This window comes from Stegostoma tigrinum, chromosome 23 (genome assembly GCF_030684315.1).
Source record: "Stegostoma tigrinum isolate sSteTig4 chromosome 23, sSteTig4.hap1, whole genome shotgun sequence".
Taxonomy (NCBI): Eukaryota; Metazoa; Chordata; class Chondrichthyes; order Orectolobiformes; family Stegostomatidae; genus Stegostoma; species Stegostoma tigrinum.
The window spans coordinates 10771510-10792031 of record NC_081376.1 but is presented as its reverse complement, the minus strand read 5'-3'; the positions used below and the strand labels follow the sequence as shown (position 1 = coordinate 10792031).

The 20522-nt window shown below is 45.1% G+C and overlaps 1 protein-coding gene across 12 annotated transcripts in view; it reads right to left on the bottom strand.

Moving 5' to 3' along the window:
* tnrc18 (trinucleotide repeat containing 18) overlaps nt 1-20522 on the bottom strand; it is a 182453-nt gene that overhangs the window by 97783 nt on the left and 64148 nt on the right. For all 12 annotated transcript variants that reach the window (XM_048551911.2, XM_048551910.2, XM_048551917.2 and 9 more), the window contains one exon: nt 3174-3299. In XM_048551911.2, coding sequence (XP_048407868.2) covers nt 3174-3299 — 126 coding nt within the window. The remainder of the gene's footprint in view (nt 1-3173; nt 3300-20522) is intronic.

Genomic DNA, 20522 nt, shown 5'->3' with positions numbered 1-20522 from the left:
GCAATAGGTGGCAGCATCATCTGTCGGAGTCATCCCTTTGAAAATGCAAACTAGGACCCTGTGTCACTTTGGGTCAGTGACACTCAGCTGCCTGTCCAGCTGGAAAGAAGACTAAAGATCAGATCAAAGATGAGACCAAAGATTAGGCTTCCCCTCAAAACCAAAGTGGCTACCCAAAATTGGAAACCCTCATCGATATTCTGCCAGCCTGGGGATTGCTGGTCAGCCTGAGGGATATTTTTGGCATCCCACAGGATTGCAGCTGACCCCAAGTTCATAATTCCTACCTGCTACTTTCTGGCTAAAAGCCAATCAGACTTGGCCATTGAAGCGAACCAGATTACTCTGAGAGAGGAAAATGTCCAAAACGGGGACAGTGGCTCTGAGCAAAGTACCACAACATAATGAAATATCACCTCCTGATCATGTGCACGATGTAGCATTGATCAATTTTCATTCTTTTAAAACTGTTGAGTTCCAACACAAGAGGAAAAAAAAGAGTAGAGGCAACCTAGTGGGGGTCACACACCCAGGGCTAGAAATTCAAATCCTCACTCACCTAACATTTGCTAGGGGTTGTACTAATTTGGAAGAATTCCATTCATATTCAGCTGAGCTACTCAATACGATAGAGACAATCCCACTTTGCAAATTTCACTTCTTATCGCAGCTCGGCAATCAGGCTTACTCCCGGATGATTCCACTCCCCCAGCTAAAGGATACTTAAAATATGGGATGCAGCTACCTCAAGCTTAATGTGGATCTCTTGTTAGACCCAGCACCTGTGCTTCAGTACAGTGGCATACAAATAGCTGGGTATCTATTTCCCAGCTTGTCAGATTTACCAGGAAAGCTCAGATTTAGTGCAGTCCTTTATCCTGGGATATACTGTAACAAATGACTAGCCAAGGAGACCTTGTGTCCTCAAGCTGCATCACCAACACTAAGTCAGTGATTGATGTGGTAGATTTGCTTTCATACTATCAGTTAGGTTTCTAATAAATCTCCTGTCAATTTTGAGGCTTTGGGAAGAGAAGTGCAGTCAATTACAGATAAAAAAATCATACTTGATTGAAGTCTGCAGATGTACTCCAATGGCTTGCGTTGAGACCCCAATCACTCTTCCTGCTGTTTGCAGACATTGTGATCAAGACATAAAGGGTACAAACTGATCTGTGAGTGGCACCCATTTATTGGGACTGAAACTGGTTAGCAGCCATGCCAATTTGGATAGTGTGCTCTGTTTAGGACTTAATCTCACTTCAGTTCATGGGGGTCTATCGGTTTTCAGTACCTTAATAGCCACCTAAAATGTGTGTTAGGCCCATTGTATCTGTAAATCAGAGGTCTAGCATTATCAAACAATCCCCTTCCTGGATTTGTTAGCAGGTAAGACAGGAGGTCTTTCAGCCGTGAATGAAAAGTCAATTTGTCTTTTTTCGAATGTCAACCTTTTCCTGAGGAACCAGGAAGGGCAATGACTACAAATCTACAGACATCAAAGCCCAGTTACTCCTATTAGGCCTTATCCAAGGTCAGCTGTCAGCCTAGTTTTGGCCCAAAATTGGTTACATCTTTGTCGCCAAAATACTTGGGGATGCACAGTAGGTGTCCTCTGTCTGTTGGTCTAAGTTAATAGAGGTCCAATTCTGGTCAGGCCTTAGGCCTACCCATTCCAGCACAATGATTGCTACGTGCACTTACTCCCTGCCACCAGGCATATTCTCAACCCTGTAAGATTCAAGTCCTAATAGCACAAAAAGAACTGCTTCAATTATCCATTCCTTCAACATTTGGGCAATATAAATGATATCATTTTAAAAACGTCACCTAAGGAGATCTGCACAACATACATTAATTTGGAGTGGAAACTGAAAGTACTGGAAATCCACAGCAGATTTATGAGCGAGATAAATTAATCTCAAGGGGGCCAGTCAAAATGTTAACCAATCATTCTCTCTCTGTAACTGACCCATCTGCTTTGTCTTTACCATTTAATTATTTTTACGTGTTCATCCAATTTGTTTTTCTTGCTCCTCAGTATTACTGTCTGAAAAATGTGCATTTTGATTCAGTAGCAAAATGGGAAAAGAAAATATGTTTAGTGAATACAAACTAATATTGGGTGCATTAGTGTCTTAATTTGGAAACTAAAGTGCAGATGAGAAGATATCTCAAAGCGAATATTTCACAGCAAAGGGAATGATGCAATTCTAGATGGATTTGCACGTCATTTACAGTACAGTTTGCCATGAAGTCAGGTTCTGTAAAGGCAAATTGAAACATCCCAGAGCAAGAAACCTTAACGGATCGTGGCATGTGCTCCTACTGTGAAACAATCAGAGGTCTGTTTTCCAAAACATCAATGCTCTGTTCAATTTCCCTGACTCCTATTCCCCAAGATCAGCAAATAGGCTCCCCAGGTTATCAATCTGACATTGCAACCCATATCATTCAACCCTGGCTGCTTACATTGACAAGATTTCAAAGGTCACCAAAGAACTGGACATTATGACCCATTTGATTATGTGTAAAGTTTTTGGCTTGCAACTTTACATTCTTCACTTCCATTCTAAGCGTGTAGTTAAATAATTCCTTGTAAAAGGGATTCAATTGGGTTGATATGCTTCTTCGTATATTTACTATCTCTAAATGGAAAAGGTCTTTGGGTTTACAGGACTGGTCTGTCACTTATTTGCTTGACCCTTCCAATTAAATCTACAACTGGAAGATCTGCCTAACAGCAACATAACCCATGACGTGCAGCGTTTCAATATCAGGACTGCCACCTCTTCCAGTCTGCATTCCTTGAGTGAAAGTCAGCTTTTATCCCTCACTATGAATAAGCATTCCAGGTGTCTGTCATTTTATTAATCTACTGTAGTTAGTCCATTGCTAGGTGGACCAAAGCTTCTTAAAATACTGACATAATTTCCATGTGACTGTCTGCTCAACCAAAATAATTAACCAGCCATGAAAGATACTGTTTATTGCGTTATGGGACCAGAATGGGATTGGTTGCATTGAGCAAGTGGTTGGGCTCCATTATTCTGTCATTCCAGAGCAATCCAGAATTAAAGCACCAAGGCTTTAGTTTCCCAATATGAGATTAGCTCAATAGACCAAAGAGGCAAAGAATGGAGTGGGTGGGTCAACAGAGAATAGGCACTGACCTTTCTGAGACTCGAACAGGCTGTGCTGGCTGAGTTGAGCTAGAATTGGACTGCCGCTGCTTGGGTGTTCCAAATGCCCAAGTGGAATATAAGGAGGGTAAAGACCACTGGACAGGTGCGAGTAACCTGCAAAAGTGAAGGGCAACACTTTACTCTCACATCAGATGGTACACTTGCACAAATACCTTCAAAAGCACATTAAATTCCTGGTCAAATCCTTTTTTAATAGTAAAGGGAAGAAAATGAATTCAACTTATGTTGCATCTTGCACAGTCTCAGGATATTGCAAAGTGCTTTGTAGCCTATGAAGTACTTTGGAAGTCTAGTTACTGTTGTAACATAGCATGGCAGCTATTTTGCATTCACCAAAACTCCCACACATAACAATTTGATATTGATGAGGTCATCTCATTTCATGACATTGGTTGAAGAATAAATATTGGCTAGGATACTGGGGAGAACCGCCTCAAGTGTACTTTCAAATACTGCTCCAAACCTTCTACATCCATCCAAGAGGACATGCAAAGTCTCGGTTTAACATCTCATTGAAAACACAGCCTTGGGGCACTCCATCAGTACTGCACCACTGAAGGATATGTGCTCGAAATGTTTCGACTGGGACTGTTTCGGGAAGTTGTGATGACTGAAATATTTTCACCACTAAATTGTGTTTGTGCGGTGAAACAAAAGATTTTGTTCATTAATTCGAAACAAAACAATGCAGAAATGTTTGAATTTTTTGGGGGGTGGTAATCACTTCATTTTAAAATTACGTCGTGATGGAAAGCCATTGGATAAAGCAATAAAAAGCAAGAATCATAGAAACCCTACAGTGTGGAAACAGGCCACTTGGCCCGTCAAGTCTACACTGATCCTCCAAACAGCATTCCATCCAGACTCACCCCACTATCCCTATAACCCTACACTTCCCATGGCCAATCCACCTAGCCTGCACATCCCTGGATACTATGGACAATTTCCCACGTCCAATCTACCTAACCTGAACATCTTTGCACTGTGGGAGGAAACTGGAGAACCTGGAGGAAACCCATGCAGGCACAGGGAGAATGTGCAAACTCCACACAGAGAGTTGCCTCAGAATTGAACCCGGGCCCCTGGTGCTATGAGGCACCAATGTTAACCACTGAGTCAACCCTCTGAAAATATAACTGTTTAGAATGTTTGCTGTCGTAGAATAATTGGATATAGTGGCTTCCAAAAGCTGCTTAATTGAAGGGTTTGGGGCTGGGGGAAGGGGGAGAAACTTGAATCAATGAAGCAGATAATTTGCAAATTGTTCTCTTCACGTGCACATGGCAATCAAATTAACATGGACGCTGTTCGTTAATATAAATTAGACACTTTGTCAAAGCTGCCAATAGACTGTGCCAATATCGGTAGTGGATGCCAGATGAAGATGGGTGGGTGGGGTACAAGAAGGGGCTAAACATTCAAAGGTCAGGTCACCAAGTTTAGACGAGTCAGGCAAAGGTCAGAGAAAATGTTTGATATCAGCCCATCTCCAAAGATAGGTGCGAGGAAGACAGGATATATAAAGATAAGCTTTTTCAATTGGTTGGGGTTCTAGAAAGGGATGGGTGGGGGGGGTACAGTTCTGAGTACAAGGGCCAAACCATTCCAGGGAGATGGTAGGAAGCACTTTTGTACTCAGAGTGGTGGACGTTTGCAACTTTCTTCCACAAGTTGTTAATTTTAAATCTGAAATCAATAAACTTTTGTCAAGCAAAGGTATTCCAGAGGCCGGTATATGGAGATTGGCCACAGATCAGCCATGATCTCGGTGATTGGTAGAACAGGCTCTGACAGGCTGAATGGTCTACGCCTGTTCCTATGTCCCCAAGAGTCAACAGAAACCCAGCAGTTAGCTGAAAAATCTACCTTCTTAGTTCAAAGAAAACCAACGCTTCCTCATGAACAAGAGCTGAAGCAAGTTGTGTTTTTGCTGACCTTCTTTTGCCTTTCAAAGATGAAACTGTTTGAGTAACAGATTAAGCAACTACTAGCCTCACCACGCACATTAATAACTCCACACTTGACAGAAGCTTGCCAGTGCTCACTCAAAAGATTCCACGTGCCAAGCAAGGTTGACAGCTGAATGCAGCCAACTTGCAGCACGAAGCTGTAGAACGCCTCAGGGGGTTCTGGCTCTGAGAAGCATAAGTCGCTGGAGAGTCTCAGAATTTTATAAATCTGATGGTTAGGCCTCAACCAAAGGTACTGCATCCAATTCTGGGCAACACACTTTAGGGAGGATGTCAAAACCTTGGAAAGGGGAAGGAAGAGGCTTACTGGGACAGTACCAGGCAAGTGAGATGAGGTGGGTGACAAGATTTTTCTTCCCTTAGGACAGGGCAAATTCAATGTAGATTTAGTACAGTGGGTCAAAATTACATGGGACTTTGGTAAGAGCAAATAGGGAGAAATATCTTACACTGACAGAAGGATGGGTAGCCAGAGGTTCACAGATTTAAGAGAACTGGCAATCCGGGCAGAGAAAGATGAGGAGGGGATTTTTTTTTACAACCCAGAAAGCCCTGCCTGAAAAGGTGCAAGTAGCAACCTCCCTCAGAACTTGCAAAGAGGTTTCGGAAAAATGTGCGGCCTTATGTTCATAGGGAACGGACAGCTCTTTCAAAACACCAGGTCCGACACAATGTGCCGATGGTCTCCTTTGTTACAGTGTTCTGTGAATGAGCTTCAAATGTCTTCATTCAATATTCAGAACAAATGAAACTGCAGCTGAGTTTAGAGCAAGTAGGATGTCATAATCTGTATCAAGTAAAGACAATGTTCGGTCGGCAAGTAAGTGGATGGTTGATCCATGGACAAAAGAAAGTAGGGCAGGGGTATAAGTAGCTGTCCCACTCAGAAAAGGATGGTGTACTTTGTGGCAAAAGTGATAGGAGTAAATACATGGTGCATGAGTTTAAGAGCTGCACCCTGCTTCACCCTGAAAACTGTTCTCTATCAAGTGCACGCTCAGAACCATGATATTCTCCAACACATCACACTTTCCATTACCCGAGCTGCAACAGAGAAAATAATTCCACAAACTGAGACTCCAAGATGAGCCCAAGTTTTTCTTTTAAGTACAAAAACAAACATGCAGCAAGTTTAACTTGAGGTTCATTCAGGACTGTGTGGTCTAATATTATGCATATACACCCAATTAAAAGCTCCCCACCATGAGTGCTCTGCTCTGTCAGAGACAATGGGAACTGCAGATGCTGGAGAATCCAAGATAACAAAGTGTGGAGCTGGATGATCACAGCAGACCAAGCAGCATCTCAGGAGCACAAATGCTGACGTTTCGGGCCTAGACCCTTCATCAGAAAAGGGGGATGGGGAGAGGGTTCTGAAATAAATAGGGAGAGAGGGGGAGGCGGACCGAAGATGGAGAGTAAAGAAGATAGGTGGAGAGGAGAGTATAGGTGGGGAGGTAGGGAGGGGTTAGGTCAGTCCAGGGAAGACGGACAGGTCAAGGAGGTGGGATGAGGTTAGTAGGTAGGAAATGGAGGTGCGGCTTGAGGTGGGAGGAAGGGATGGGTGAGAGGAAGAACAGGTTAGGGAGGCAGAGACAGGCTGGGCTGGTTTTGGGATGCAGTGGGGGGAGGGGAAGAGCTGGGCTGGTTGTGTGATGCAGTGGGGGGAGGGGACGAACTGGGCTGGTTTTGGGATGCAGTGGGGGAAGGGGAGATTTTGAAGCTGGTGAAGTCTACACTGATACCATTGGGCTGCAGGGTTCCCAAGCGGAATATGAGTTGCTGTTCCTGCAACCTTCAGGTGGCATCATTGTGGCACTGCAGGAGGCCCATGATGGACATGTCATCTAAAGAATGGGAGGGGGAGTTGAAATGGTTTGCGACTGGGAGGTGCAGTTGTTTATTGCGAACCGAGCGAAGGTGTTCTGCAAAGCAGTCCCCAAGCCTCCGCTTGGTTTCCCCAATGTAGAGGAAGCCACACCGGGTGCAATGGATACAGTATACCACATTGGCAGATGTGCAGGTGAACATCTGCTTAATATGGAAAGTCATCTTGGGGCCTGGGATAGGGGTGAGGGAGGAGGTGTGGGGGCAAGTGTAGCACTTCCTGCAGTTGCAGGGGAAGGTGCCGGGTATGGTGGGGTTGGAGGGCAGTGTGGAGCGAACAAGGGAGTCACGGAGAGAGTGGTCTCTCTGGAAAGCAGACAAGGGTGGGGATGGAAAAATGTCTTGGGTGGTGGGGTCGGATTGTAGATGGCGGAAGTGTCGGAGGATGATGCGTTGTATCCGGAGGTTGGTGGGGTGGTGTGTGAGAACGAGGGGGATCCTCTTTGGGCGGTTGTGGTGGGGGCAGGGTGCGAGGGATGTGTTGCGGGAAATGCGGGAGACGCGGTCAAGGGCATTCTCGACCACTGTGGGGGGCAAGTTGCGGTCCTTCAAGAACTTGGGCATCTGGGATGTGCGGGAGTGGAATGTCTTATCGTGGGAGCAGATGCGGCAGAGGCGGAGGAATTGGGAAGAGGGGATGGAATTTTTGCAGGAGGGTGGGTGGGAGGAGGAGTGTTCTAGGTAGCTGTGAGAGTCAGTGGGCTTGAAATGGACATCAGTTACAAGCTGGTTGCCTGAGATGGAGACTGAGAGGTCCAGGAAGGTGAGGGATGTGTTGGAGATGGCCCAGGTGAACTTGAGGTTGGGGTGGAAGGTGTTGGTGAAGTGCATGAACTGTTTGAGCTCCTCTGGGGAGCAAGAGGCAGCACCAATACAGTCATCAATGTAACGGAGGAAGAGATGGGGTTTGGGGCCTGTGTAGGTGCAGAAGAGGGACTGTTCCACGTAGCCTACAAAGAGGCAGGCATAGCTGGGGGCGCATGCGGATGCCCATGGCCACCCCCTTTGTCTGTAGGAAGTGGGAGGAATCAAAAGAGAAGTTGTTGAGGGTGAGGACGAGTTCGGCTAGGCGGATGAGGGTGTCGGTGGAGGGGGACTGCTCGGGCCTGCGGGACAGGAAGAAGCGGAGGGCCTAGAGGCCATCTGCATGCGGAATACAGGTGTATAAGGACTGGACGTCCATGGTGAAAATGAGGTGTTGGGGGCCAGGGAATTGGAAGTTCTGGAGGAGGTTGAGGGCGCGGGTGGAGTCACGGATATAGGTAGGGAGTTCCTGGACCAAAGAGGAGAAAATGGAGTAGAGATAGGTGGAGATGAGTTCGGTGGGGCAGGAACAGGCTGAGACAATGGGTCGACCAGGGCAGGCAGGTTTGTGGATTTTGGGAAGGAGATAGAAACGGGCCGTGCGGGGTTGGGGAACATTGAGGTTGGAGGCTGTGGGTGGAGGTCCCCTGAGGTGATGAAGTCATGAATGGTGTTGGAGATGATGGTTTGGTGCTCGGGGGTGGGGTCATGACCAAGGGGGCGGTAGGAGATGGTGTCAGAGAGTTGGCAGGTTCTTTTAACTCTTGCATAACAGTAACCCAGCCCCCAGGCAAATACGAGGTTCTCTGTACAGCAAAGTTGTAACAGGCATCAAATATGTCACATCTGCTTACTGAGATATCCCTCACAACCACTTAGGGCAGGCTTATTCACTCTCCTGTTAATAAAGGAAATATCCTTACAAATTAGCATATGCCCAAGTATTCCGTGAAAGGAGATAATGTAGCAGCCAGTGGCCACATAAAACTTCCCTGGAAAAGAAAATCCATTTCTCTCATGACATTAGCTTGATTCCCCAAGTGCAGGTTGTAAATCATAGCGTGCCAGATGTTTCACATTGTGCTATACCATGTCACACAAATCAGCAGCGCAGGAAGGTAACTACGGGGTCTGCAGTTCTGCTAATGATTTTAAAGCTCCCCCGATTAAATACTAATTTAAAGAGGCCTGATCATCTGGGAGAGTGCTTTGCAAATACAGGCGTTGACCAGTGTGTCATCTGTCCCTGGCAATTTCTTTCCGCTCATCTATCAAGGGAGGCTGCACTTGTCACCTGCTGCACAGTCTTACCCAAGTAGTTTTTTTGGGGTCAACAACAGCTGTCTTTTAGAATCACAGAAAGAGACCATTCAGCTCATCATGCCAGTGCCTGAGCTTTGCAAATTAGTCCCAGTGCCCATGTTCTTTCTTCATCTCCCTGGAAAACAATTGCCTCTCAGTGCATGCGTTCACACATGGCGCGGGTGAAGCAAATAGCATAGATGCATTGAAGGGGAAGCTAAATAAGGGACAAAGGTATACAAGGGTATGTTGATAGGGTTGATGAACTGGAGTGAGAGGTGGCCAGCACAAGGCAATTGGACTGAATGGTCTGTTTCACTGTTGTAAACTCTAAGTAGCTGTATGCAAGTAATTCTTCCACTCGCTTTTGAAAACTACTTTTGAATCTGCTGGCATCACCTTATCAGACGACACTTTACAGATCGTAATGACTTGTTGAGAAAAATTAAGAAATTCTCACTGTTGGTGCTTTTGCCAATTACTAAATCTGCTGGTTACCAATAGAAAGGTTTTTCTGCTTACTTGTGGTAAGACCCCTCATTTTGCCCACGTAAATCCCCTTTTATCTGGCCTGAGGAGAACAATTCCATTTTCTCCTGTCTTGATGCCTAACTGGAGTTCCTTATCCCTGGCTAATAAAATGTGAGGCTAGATGAACACAGCAGGCCAAGCAGCATCTCAGGAGCACAAAAGCTGACGTTTCGGGCCTAGACCCTTCATCAGAGAGGTCTGATGAAGGGTCTAGGCCCGAAACGTCAGCTTTTGTGCTCCTGAGATGCTGCTTGGCCTGCTGTGTTCATCCAGCCTCACATTTTATTATCTTGGAATCTCCAGCATCTGCAGTTCCCATTATCTCTTCCTTATCCCTGGCAACTGTTTTGGTCCGAAGCCTGAATGGAGAGTGAGTCAGTCCACAGGCTGCTATTTCACCAGTCCCACTGTGCGGGACTTCAAAGTAGCCCTTCAACTCTCCTGGGAGCTATGCACAACACACGGAGACCCAATGGGGAAAAAAGGAAGGGCAGCGTATTTGCAGCAGAGAAATTGCGATAAAAACCTTGCCAAAACATTATACTTTTCCAAAAAATATCCACAACTGGGAGTCTACTAAAAGGAACAAGCTGCCCCTATTATTTCATACTATAATGAACTGCTTCCTTTACGAAAAAAATTGCCAATCACATGATCAGAATAATTGGTTATTTTTAGCTTCACACAATTGCCTCGGCTACTGTTTGAACAAGATACTATAACACAATGGAGGCCACAAGAGAATCTGTGACATTTTAATCCGATTGAGTTGGAGGAAAAATCTAAAGAAAATAAATTACATTTGTTATGTCTAATTGGATCCAGCGTTCGGTTCTGATGATGAATAAAAGTTCACGGGGGGAAAAATGCCCTCCCTCCTCTCAGGCTTATACCTTGTCACCTGTGGGTTTCCAAATGGAGCAGGAGGTAACAATGGGAGCTGCATATGGCCCTGATAATACGCCTGACTTCTTTCTAGCAGAAATGGCCGGATAACTATCAGAAGCAGGAACCTGGAATGATTTCCAGCTCCACAATCCAGGGGTGATGGAGTGACAGGTCACATACCAACGGGTACCTAGCTGTTAATCTGATAACCCAACACAGTCAAACCTAAACACATTGTTCTGATTTTTTTGCCCCGTCCTTTAGATATTAAGGTGATCACACTTGCAAAAAGTAAATCCAATTTTTTTAAAAAACGCATTTACGTTTATTCTGTCAGTAGTAGCATTACTATTATATATAAAGCAATTGTTAAAACTCCCGGTCAGTTATTTGCTGGGAATTCCACTTGAATGGAAACAAATAATAAAAATAGGAAGCACCTGCAATTCTTTTGTTAAAAACTGGATTTACTTTCTCACCCGTTGGTTCAACCGGAAATAGGTGCTTTAATTTTGTTGAAACCCTGCTGTATTTAGGCAGGCCGCTATTTTCAATGGTAAATCAGTTTTGGCTGCCATTAGTGGGAAAGGGTCAAAGGTCACAGGCACAACATCCTGCTGGTAAGGGGTTAAAGCTAGTTCCAGCCCACCTGATTTCCCAAAGAATCAAAGACTGCACTGATTATAAATTCAGCTCGTCTCAGATTCGTCCTCCAGTTATCTGCTTTGCTGAGCTCGAGAACAATCATTTTGATCCCAAAGGGGCAATTTTAAACTCAGGATTAAAACCCAATTTCCTTCTCCCAGTGTTTACCTTTGGAGGAACAGCATTTATGTCAACCTTGTGTTTAGTGAGCCATCTGTGAAACAACCTCTCCCCAACTCAGAATGGATTAAAGGTTCAATTGAAACTTTAATAGGGGCAGTGAAACCTTGAAACGTTCAGGGAAAGCAGGACATGTGTCTCCTCAAAGCATCCTGTAAACTCCCTCTCCTTCTCTCCCCTCAGGCTGCCTCAATCTGTAGGCCAGACAGTATGGGGTTGTGGGGGGGAGAGGGAATTAAGAACTGCTGCCTCTCAAGTCTCACCTGACATCACTCCCCATGAGGAGGGTGCTTCGTTGCTAACAGCAGCGGAATCATATTTTAATCTCGTGCACATTTCAAGTTTTGTCAACATGTTAAAGATAGCCTCCCTGTTGTTGCAAGCAGTTTCCAGCACTGGATTGTCATGCTATGATCTTGAGGATGAAGCAACTGCCATTTATTGGTTAGAAACAGAAGTGCCACTAACTCAGCAATAGGGGGCACTCTTTCAGAGGGTGACGCTCTGAGTTAATGTGACTCTAAAGTCAACTTATTCTGGAATCCAAGTCTCATTGAAAGCACTATGTTTGAAAGGTGAAAACATTGTATTTTCTTTTACTTTAGACGCTAACTAGATTCAAATCCGCATGGCTGAACGCCATTAGCTTAAGAAGATTCATTGGAAAGAGCCAAGAGCAAGAACCACTGATAATTAACCCAACAACATTACTGCAAATGTTTAAAACAATTTCAATCAGCAGCTCAATTGGAATGTTTTTCAGATTCACATTTAAGAATCCAATTAAAAGGATTTTATGGAGTAGATGAAGAAAATCATTGGTGAAGGTATGTAGAAAAAGGGACACAATTTTAAAATGAGAATCAGGCCATTCACCATTTGAGGTCTGAAAACAATTCTCTCCAAAAAAAAACACAAAACCTGGAATTCTCTTCCCCCAACTTGCAGGGAGTTAATTGAATATTTCAAAGCTGATACTGTTTGATTGCTGTGCACTCCAGCATTAGGGGGATATGGAATCAGTGAGGAAAATGAAGTCAAGATGAAGATCAGTCATAGAGTTATACAGGTTGTGGAGCTGGATGAACACAGCAGGCCAAGCAGCATCAGAGGAGCAGGAAGGCTGACATTTTGGGCCTAGACCCTTCTTCAGAAATGGGGGAGGGGAAGGGTGTTCTGAAATAAGCATGAAGAGAGGGGGAGGCGGATAGAAGATGGATAGAGGAGAAGATAGGCGGAGAGGAGCCAGACAAGTCAAAGAGGCGGCGATGGAGCCAGTAAAGGTGAGTGTATGTGGGGAGGTAGGGGGGAGATAGGTCAGAGCAGAGAGGATGGACAGGTCAAGGGGGCAGAATAAGGTTAGTAGGTAAGAGATGGGGGTGGGGCTTGAGGTGGGAGGAGGGAATAGTTGGGAGGAAGGACAGGTTAGGGAGGTGGGGATGAGCTGGGCTGGTTTTGGGATGCGGTAAGGGGAGGGGAGATTTTGAAGCTGGTGAAGTCCTCACAACCCCTCCCCGTAATAACAACAAAAACAGAATCCCCCTCGTCCTCAAGTACCACCCCACCAACCTCTAGATCCAACGCATCATCCTCCGACACTTCTGCCATCTGCAATCCAACCTCGCCACCCAAGACATTTTTCCCTCCCCACCCTGATCTGCTTTCTGGAGGGACCACTCTCTCCGTGATTCCCTTGTCCGTTTCAAACTCACTTCCAGCCCCACCACCCCCGGCACTTTTCCCTGCAACTGCAGGAAGTGCTACACCTCTCCCCTCTCCCCTGACCCAGACCCCAACAAGACTTTCCACATCTGCTAATGTGGTATACTGTTCCCATTGAGGCCTCCTCTACATCGGGAAACCAAGCGGAGGCTTCAGGACCACTTTGCAGAACACCTGCACTCAGTTCACTCTAAACAACTGCACCTCCCAGTTGCAAACAATTTCAACTCCCCCTCTCATTCCTCAGACGACATGTCCATCGTGGGCCTCCTGCAGTGCCACAATGATGCCACCAAAAGGTTGCAGGAACAGCAACTCATATTCCGCTTGGGAACCCTGCAGCCCAATGGTATCAATGTGGATTCCACAAGCTTCAAAATCACTCTCCCCCAAACCATCCCAAAACCAGCCCAGCTCATCCCCGCCTCCCTAACCTGTCCTTCCTCCCATCTCAAGCCCCACCCCCATCTCCTACCTACTAACCTCATCCCGCCCCCTTGACCTGTCCGTCCTCCCTGGACTGACCTATCCCCTCCCCAACTCCTCACCTACACTCACCTTCACTGGCTCCATCCCCACTTCTTTGACCTGACTGTCTCCTCTCCATCTATCTTCTCTTCTATCCATCTTCTATCCACCTCCTCCTGTCTCTGTATTTATTTCAGAGCCCCCTTCCCCTCCCCCATTTCTGAAAAAGGGTCTTGGCCCGAAATGTCAGCTTTCCTGCTCCTCTGATGCTGCATGGCCTGCTGTGTTCATCCACCTCTACACCTTATTGTCTCAGATTCTCCAGCATCTGCAGTTCCTACTATCTCTGATAGAGTTATACAGCACAGAAACAGATCCTTCGGTCCATCTCAGCCACGCTGACCAGATACACTAAACTGATGTAGTCCCATTTGCCAGTATTTGGCCCATATCCCTCTAAACCCTCTCTGCTCATGTACCTATCCAGATGCATTTTAAAAGTAGCAATTGTATCAGATTCCCTCACTTCCTCTAGCGGCTCGTTCCATATGTACACCACCCTCTGCATGAAAAACATGCCCCTCAGGCCCGTTTTAAAACATTCCCCTCTCCCCTCGAACCTATACCCTCTAGCATGACTCACCTACCTGAGGAAAAAGACCTTAGTTATTCACCTTATCCATGCTGTTCATGATTTTACAGACTTCTATAATGTTACCCCTCAGCCTCTGACGCTCCAGGGAAAATAGCCCCACCCTATTCAGCCTCTCCTTATAGCTCAAACCCTCCAACCCTAGCAGCATCCTGAACCCTTTCAGGCTTAACAACATCTTTCCTACAGCAGAGAGACAAGAATTGAATTCCATATTCTAAAAGTGGCCTCACCAATGTTCTTTAAGCTGCAACATGACCTCCCAACTCTTATACTGAATGCACTAACCAATGAAGGTAAACGTGCCAAATGCTTTCTTCACCGTCCCGTCCACCTGCAACTATACTTTCAAGGAAATATGCACCTGCACCCCTAGATCTCTTTGTTCGGCAACACTCTCCAGGCCCCTACCATTAACTGATTAAGTCCTGCCCTGGTTTGCCGTACTAAAATGCAACACCTCACGTTTATCTAAATAAAACTTCATCTCTCACTCCATTCCCCAAAGGCCCATCAGATCAAGGTCCTCTTGTACTCTGAGATAACCTTCTTCACTATCCACTAACCTGCTGATTTTGGTATCATCTGCAAACTTACAAACTGTACCTTCTATATCTTCACATCCAGATCATTTGTGTAAATTATGAAAAGCAGTCGACCCAGTACTGATCCCTGTGAAACAGCACAGGTCACCAGTCTTCAGTCTGAAAAACAGCCCTCCATTACCAGCCTCCGTTTCCTACCATCAAGTCAATTTTGCATCCCCTGTATTCCACACGATGTAGCAATGTTTACCAATCAACCACGTGGAACCTTATTGAGCACCTTGCTGAAGTCCAGATAGACAACGTCTACTGCTCTACCTTCATCAATCTTCTTTGTCATCTCTTCATAAAACTCTGTGAAGTTAGTGAGGCATTTTGAAATGGGGAAGAGGTTTAAGAGGTTGAATAGCCCTTCTGCAACACTGGATCCCTTTGAAGATTCACGGCTTTAAAGATAAGAAGCCGAAACACTGGTGTAGTGTTTCAGTGAGGGGTAGGGCAGGAGGAGGTGGAACTTACCTCAGTACTGAATTGTTGATATTAGGTGGTTTTGATTTGATGTGGGAACCAGGTGCCCACTGCTTTCACCATGACTGGCATTCACCAATATAAAGCAAACACATTCAGCAGCAGATTCACCTTTCCCTGGGGCTCTGCCCTGTTCTTGCAAGATAGAAAATAAACAAGGCATGGAGCTCATTATGCCCTGATTGTACAATGTCCTGCTTATAATTTTAAAGTGCTGACAGTCCATATTCCATACGGACTTGGAGTTACTGCCCCTATTTCCATACTTCATTGGCAACTCAGTGTGGAACGTTTAAAGGGAGGGAGCAGAATGTCTAGATTAAAGGCTGCTTTTATATTGTTTTACGTCAGTGTAGCAACTGAGGGTACTGGATCAGTAAAGGAGTCAACTTACAATAAGTGTAAAAGAATGTCATCAGTGACCTCCTCAAAAAAGTGTAGCTGGCTTTCTGCAGTGCCCTCAGCCTTGACATGTCATGGGTCATTGACACCAGCTTTTCCTATGAACAATACCCGCTGTGAACAAAAAACAAACCCTCTTGGGAATATTCCCCATGTTGGGTCTGTCTCTCCTCTCCTCCACCGTGCATTGCTCCACAGAGCTGTAGATGGAAGTGGGTAGCAGAAACATGGCAACAAGTCAAGCTAAATGGGAAACAGAAGCCATTGGCCAATCGACCACCACACATGAATCAGTGGGGAGCAACTCAGTTCCGAGGTACAACCTCATGACTTTTAAGTCCAGTTGAAACAGAAGCGCACAAGCTAGTTTGAAACATTGTTGCAGCTCTGGGAAAGTGCAGCATTGTTGGAGGCACCACTTTCTGATGAGCCTTCAAATCAAGGCTCTGCCAGGTTGGGTGTAAAGCATCAAGTTACACTCTGTGAAGAACAGCAGGAGAATTCTCCTAGAAATTGAGTAATATTTATCACTCAACCAACATCCCTGAAAGCAATGAGGTAGCAATTAATAAATGATTTACTGGTGGAATTTCTGCTGTACTCAATTCGGTTGCTGCACTTTATACAATTCTATTTATTTGTTCACGTGTAGTGGGCATCACTGGCTAGCATTTATTACCCATTCCTATTTGCCCTGAAGAAAGTAGAGGTAGCTGTCCGTGGCCCTTTGGGGATAGGTACACCCACATCATTATGCAGGAGACAGTTTCAACAGAATGACGCAGAGGCAGTGAAGGAACAGTGGCTTAGTTCAGGATCGCGAGAAACATGCAATCGGTGATGTTCCCATATATACCCTGTCCTTGTCCTTCTAAGAAGTACAGGCTGCAGGTTTGGAAGACCATGCCACTGGCTGTGAAGCATTTTTAGAACATCCTGGGGTGGCAAAAAGTGCCAAATGGTTGCAGAGAGAGTAAAGGGTGGCATACCAGAGACAAGAGAATGCAGAACACTCAGAGGTTTGTACGGCTGTCGATAAGAGACAGAAAGTCTGCGAAAGGACTTGAACCTTTGCACCTGTAGGTGTTTAAGTTGTTGCTGTGGGCTAGGAGCCAATGTAGGGAGCATAGAGTGTGATGGGTAATGGTGACTTTGTAAAATGTTATGAAATGGATAGCAGACATTTGGATGAACTGAGCTTTAGGAAAGGAAGGCCATCTGATACAGGATTGGAGTGGTTATGTGTGAAATTGGGGATGACGTGGTGAAGAAGGGTGGAACTAAGTGAGGGAAGTCCCGTCCAATTTTGAGAAGTGGCACAATGCGAACAATGTAGTTGATTGCATCAGAGCCCACTTCAAGGTAAAAATGGACAAGGAAGATGTGTGTCTCACAGAGGATGTGGTTTCCTGATAACTGCCCATTGCTTTCTGCTGGAACAACACTCTGAAAGGCAGGCAATGACCAAATCAGGTCGAGCTGGGCTGCCACCACAGGGGCACAGATATATTGACATTGCCAGCATGGATGAGCTATTGGATAAGGGAAGCTCTTGATGAAAACATACTCCAGAATGAGTCAGTATCTCTGGGAAATGAGCTGTGCAATGGAAAAGAAGCTGGTATCCTTTCAGTCTCGCATCATATTTTTTCAGTAAGTCATTAAATAAAATTCAGGTCTATGCCAGGGCACTACTGTGTTCCTCAGATAGTTTCCACTATAAAATGTAACAAGCAGTCTTTAATATGTTCACAGGAATATATTAGATTCAGATTGAGCGAGCCCCACTTGGTGTAGTTAGCTGAGTTTTCAGCCAATGTAAATGGAGACTGCCAAGTTAATGAAAAGCACAGATGCAAGCTCTGTTTCTAGGTTTGTTCATCTGGCACCATCCTGCCTCTGGTGCACTGTAAAATAGGCCCCAGATAGCCAAAAGGCAAGTGCAAGCACCACGATAACTGGGCTCATAGTGACTCACCGGAAACCAGTCAAAGAGCTCTGTTTTCTGAATATACTAATCATCTGATTGTGTAATCGAGTACAGCCCCAGAAATCCTAAATTACAGCCTGACACAAGTCCCTCAGCAGACCTGGTCAGGTTCAGTAATCCTGCTCCTTTCAAATACTCTCTCTTCAGAAGTAAGAATCAGAGGTTCAGAATCAATGGAGGTCTAATTACCCAAATGTATAATTAAGCAACCACCTACTAAATTTAAAATCACTGGTATAAACCATAATTTGTTTTATAATGTTATTAATAGTAATCCAGCAAAAAAAATCAGCATGTTGTTGCGGTAACACTAACAACATCATAAACCAGGAGTATCCAGAATTTCTGCTCAGTACTTAAATACAACAAGATTGGTGGAACCATGAACACAGCAACTCAAGTGGGATCCTGCACTCTGCAGTGCATGCATGAAGGGGTTAATTCCATTTCAGATTGCTTCACAGATAGATGGCTTGTATTTGAACAGAGATTCGTTACAATAAGTGCATGAGTCACTGCCAAAGAACAGAAAGCCTGGCCTGAATTAAGTCTGATTCACTGTCTGCCAACCACACCTAGGTTTTATGGTAAACTCAACAAAGCAGGGAAAGACTGGGCTGGCTCGAGGACATGGATCTTATGCTGCAAAAACAAGACCTTTGCAGTGATTAAAATGGTTTAATTAATCCACCAGTGACTCATCTCATCTCTTTCTCAACCTGTTCCATCCCTGATCAGATTGGCTGGTGTGGCGGATTCACAGTCAGATTTTTTTGTATAAATAAGTGATCCGGTGGCACTTAAATTCAGCCTTGGCCACAAAGGGACAGGTTTCTGCCAAAGCAGTGCAGATCCTGCCTGTGCACTCTGAGGTACGAAAGGTGACAAACGCTGCCTTATCAAGGGTATTTGGAGGTTGGGGGGGGGGGGGGGGGGGGTGGTGGGAGCTGTGTGTGACGCTGAGTTAAATTTTGCACCCATGCAGTGATTTAAACAAAATCTTTCACAAAAACAGGAAAGTTGGTCCGATGGGTCACAAACCTCCTCTCACCTCTCTGTCTCACTGTATCAGCATATTCTTTGGCCTCTGTGAATTTATCTTGCTTCTTCTGAAGTGCATCCATACTATGCACCTCAGCCAAACCTGTACAATGACTTTGACTCTTCAGATAAGGAAGTTTCTCCTGAATGTCTTACTGGATTTATTAGTGATTGCAGTCCTGAGAGTTTGTCTCCCAACCAATGCAAGAATCATTTTCTCCGTGCCTATTATTTGGTGAGATCAGAGGCTAGGATTTCTGCACAGTGGTAACCTCCTGACTCTCCAATATCTATGTCTTTGACTGACAAGGCACAAATCTATAGTGCGATGGGATTGCTTTGTTTTTTCCCCTCACCAGTTGTAGATGCAATAACCCCCAGCTACTCAATACCATCCAGGACAGAATGTTTGACTGGCTCCCATCTACTGGATTTAGCACCTACTCCCTCCATCACTAATGTAACATTGGCACTGGTGTGTGCAAAGGTTTCTTTGGCAGTACGTTCCAAATCCAAGTCATTTACCAGCGAGAAGGACATCAAGTTTTTAGGAATGAAGTCATGAGCCATTGGACTTGAATGTCCTAAATTTGAAATCTCTCCTTCTGATCTTCAGAGGTCTGGTGCAGGGGAGGGTGAGCTTTCTGGTGGGCCTTCCACTCTACGCCTCTCTTCAGTGACATTGTCCGTGCCCGATTGGTATCGAAGAGGTAGCACCAACCTGTGCTCGCTAGATACTAGGAGCCTTCTGTGACTGTCAGGACATATGGTGAGCAATAACGTTTTTCATTTTATGTAAACTGAACCGTAAATCAGATTTATCATATTAGATGTGCATCCTTATAGATCTGTTCTCCTGCTGACACTTGTCTCAATGCTACTCCAATCGCTTGAACTGAAATAGCCTAGGAAGCAGAAACATCAGGCTTAGAGCAGGGAAAGACGGATGGATTTGGGAGCAATGAAGGCCTAAATGAGTCAGCAACAACCTAATGGAAATGAACTGAATGAAAAGTTTTACTTTGCTTCTGGGGTTGAGTTTCGTCGCTGGGCGCAATCGATCTGCTTCAAATGGAATGTCTGAATTGTGCTGATCAGTGAAGTACTCAGATGAGCTGACTGTTCATTCTCTTTCTCTCCCAACAGAATTCCCAAAACTACAACAACTTGCATTTCTGCAGCTCCCCTGACGTAAAGTGTTGCAGGTCTGTTCACAGAAATATGTTGGGACAAAAGGAATCCATGCTGAACCCAAGGAGATGGGGACATTGGCACAGAGTGACTAACAGCTTGGCCAAGGTGATAGATTAAAAACCAGATGCCTGGTAATGCACTGGCACAAGAGAACAATGAAATTATGGAAGTATATTGTGCCAATTACTGCAACAGGATTTTGCATAGATCACGGCCAGGAGGCCTTCCAGCGGCTTTTACCATTCACTGCATGCACACCATATTAAAAAGTGTTCCACAATATGTGGTAATCTTTAGAAAACATGCATTTAAAGACACACATAGGTTACATCATGCAGAGCAAATCACAGCTTAAATTAGCAGCCTCCTCCTCCTACTCCTCCACATAACAATGGTAGGGTTGATTAACAGGTATAATCACATATTTATAACAATCCTGCCTGGGAAGTGGGATCAGAGCAATCCAGTGGATCTTTGCACAGTCATAAGCAGAAATGACAAGTTCACCAGGTCTGGCTGGAGACATTCCAAGAGGTGTCATCACCGGATGTCTCACCTCCAACCACC